The sequence below is a fragment of the Sinocyclocheilus rhinocerous genome, unplaced genomic scaffold, assembly GCF_001515625.1.
Source record: "Sinocyclocheilus rhinocerous isolate Xijiao unplaced genomic scaffold, SAMN03320098_v1.1 scaffold1043, whole genome shotgun sequence".
NCBI lineage: Eukaryota > Metazoa > Chordata > Actinopteri > Cypriniformes > Cyprinidae > Sinocyclocheilus > Sinocyclocheilus rhinocerous.
Genome location: NW_015642610.1, coordinates 591,809 through 593,798, shown reverse-complemented (window position 1 = coordinate 593,798; position 1,990 = coordinate 591,809). Strand labels below are relative to the sequence as shown.

The 1,990-nt window shown below is 41.3% G+C and overlaps 1 protein-coding gene across 1 annotated transcript in view; it reads right to left on the bottom strand.

Annotated features, from left to right (window-relative positions):
* The window catches only part of LOC107756290 (nuclear receptor subfamily 2 group F member 1-A), a 5,393-nt gene extending 4,505 nt beyond the window's left edge, over positions 1–888 (bottom strand). Inside the window, exon 1 of the mRNA XM_016573315.1 lies at positions 784–888. Coding sequence (XP_016428801.1) covers positions 784–796 — 13 coding nt within the window. The 5' untranslated portion in view covers positions 797–888. The remainder of the gene's footprint in view (positions 1–783) is intronic.
* Positions 889–1,990: the final 1,102 nt, after the last annotated feature.

The window sequence follows — 1,990 nt, the reverse complement described above, 5'->3', positions numbered from 1 at the left end:
ATGCCTTGAATTAAACGAAAGTCACTTTGAGCATCTAAAAACATCTACAAAAATGCATATTATATATATATATATATATATATATATATATATATATGCATTTTTGTATATATATATATATATATAGGCACAGACTTACGTTGAACTAATTATTATTTTTAAACAATATAGGGGGTATAAATAGCAGTTTTGTTCTAGTCAGTTATTAACAGTAGACTGTAAGTTGCAAAGGCCATTGTTCGCATACAGCTTAGGCTGAGAGGGGACAGACAGGCCTCTAAACGTTTAATCTAGGATACGGCGTAAAACAGATCCACACATCTTACTTTCAGAGATAAAACTATTGCCCATTATTTCTTTTAGGTATACAATATGGGGTTAGTGAGTGTAGTAGGCTTTCCGGCAGTCTTGTCCTTCTTCCAGCACGCACGCACGCACACACACACACACACACACACACACACAAACACACACTTCATCTCTCCTTTCTCTTTCTTTTTTTAATATCTCATGTAATTGGCTGAGTTGAAATGGGTGCATATGATGCTTGCCTATCTATGCAAACAAAATTACTGTTATAAGATCCTGATCCTGGCTATGCTCGCGTGTTTACTAGGCTACTGCTTGTACACGCCCTCTGACACTCTTTAGCAAGCAATCAAAGCAAATTTATTTCGCGTTTGTATGTGTAGCTACAGTGCGAGCTTTAGGCTATGTAACATATCTCTGAACAATAAACCTGTGTATAGCAATAGGATGTTGTGTTCAGAAAAATATATTCACCTTCCCGCCGCATGCCCACTTTTAAACATTTCTTCAGCCGACAATATTGGCACTGATTACGATGGTGCTGGTCAATAGGACAGTTCCTGTTGGCACGACATGTATATGTTAAGTTCCTTCGGACACTCCTCTTGAAGAAACTTTTGCATCCTTCGCAGGTGAATTGACCATAGTGCTTGCCGCTTGATTTGTCCCCGCAAACAACACATTCTATATGCTGCTGACTCTGTCCAGAATTCTGAATTCAGACCGGAGAACGCAATCTAATAAGAAAAAAAGTAGAAGCAGAAAACGATCAATACATTCAAAATACCGGAGTCGATAGAAAGGCACCCGATCAGGATATGCAATTGTCGGGAGGCCAGTTCCAAGGTAAATTGCAGTCAGCCATTCGGCAGCCCAATCGTGAAGAGAGAAAGCGATCCCAGACGCAATAAAAAAATCGGTTTTCCTAAAAAATACCGCAATAAAAATCTTCACGTTGAAGCAAAAATAATAGCTTTCTGGTGGACCGGAGATCCAAAGTGGCAAGCAAAATAAATTCCCCTCTTTTTTCTTCCTTGCTCCTCTCTCCGTATTCGCGGCTGGAGAGGAGGAAACACTGAAGAACGGATTTCTCTATCTATGTTCATGAATAAAGCTCATCTGGTCCAACAAAAGAAAAAAAAGAAAAAACGTCGCCCGAGTGCCTATGTAGTTTCACCTCTCCAGTAGGAACAGAGCAAGGATAAAAAAAGAGAAAAAAAAACGAATGGAATATGTAAGAAGCAGAGACCCAAAAAAGAATGCGTTTTAACGGGAGTACAAGCGGAGCAATGTTTCCGAAACGGAGATCTGCGCGAATGTCTGTATATAGTGAACTTTGACACTACTATTGAAACTGACACGTTTCTATGGAGATCGCTGCGCCTTATATGGTGCTCGTGTCAAGGAGCCAAGAGAGGGGCTGCTGGCAACTGATAATCAAAGGCGACTGACTGGTCAGAACCCTGCATCGAGGGGGGAGAGAGAAAATGGGAGGCTAAGGTTAGCCAAGCCTCCTTCACTCTATTGGTTAGAGTCCTCGCTTCTCGCTACCTACGACTGAGGGCTCTGACAAGCACAATTTATATTGCGCTCGCCGCTGCGCTGCTATTTACTTTGAAACCCGATTAGAATGGACCGTCTATTGTCACAAAAAGAGGAAGAGACCCCAGAAAGAAGCGGC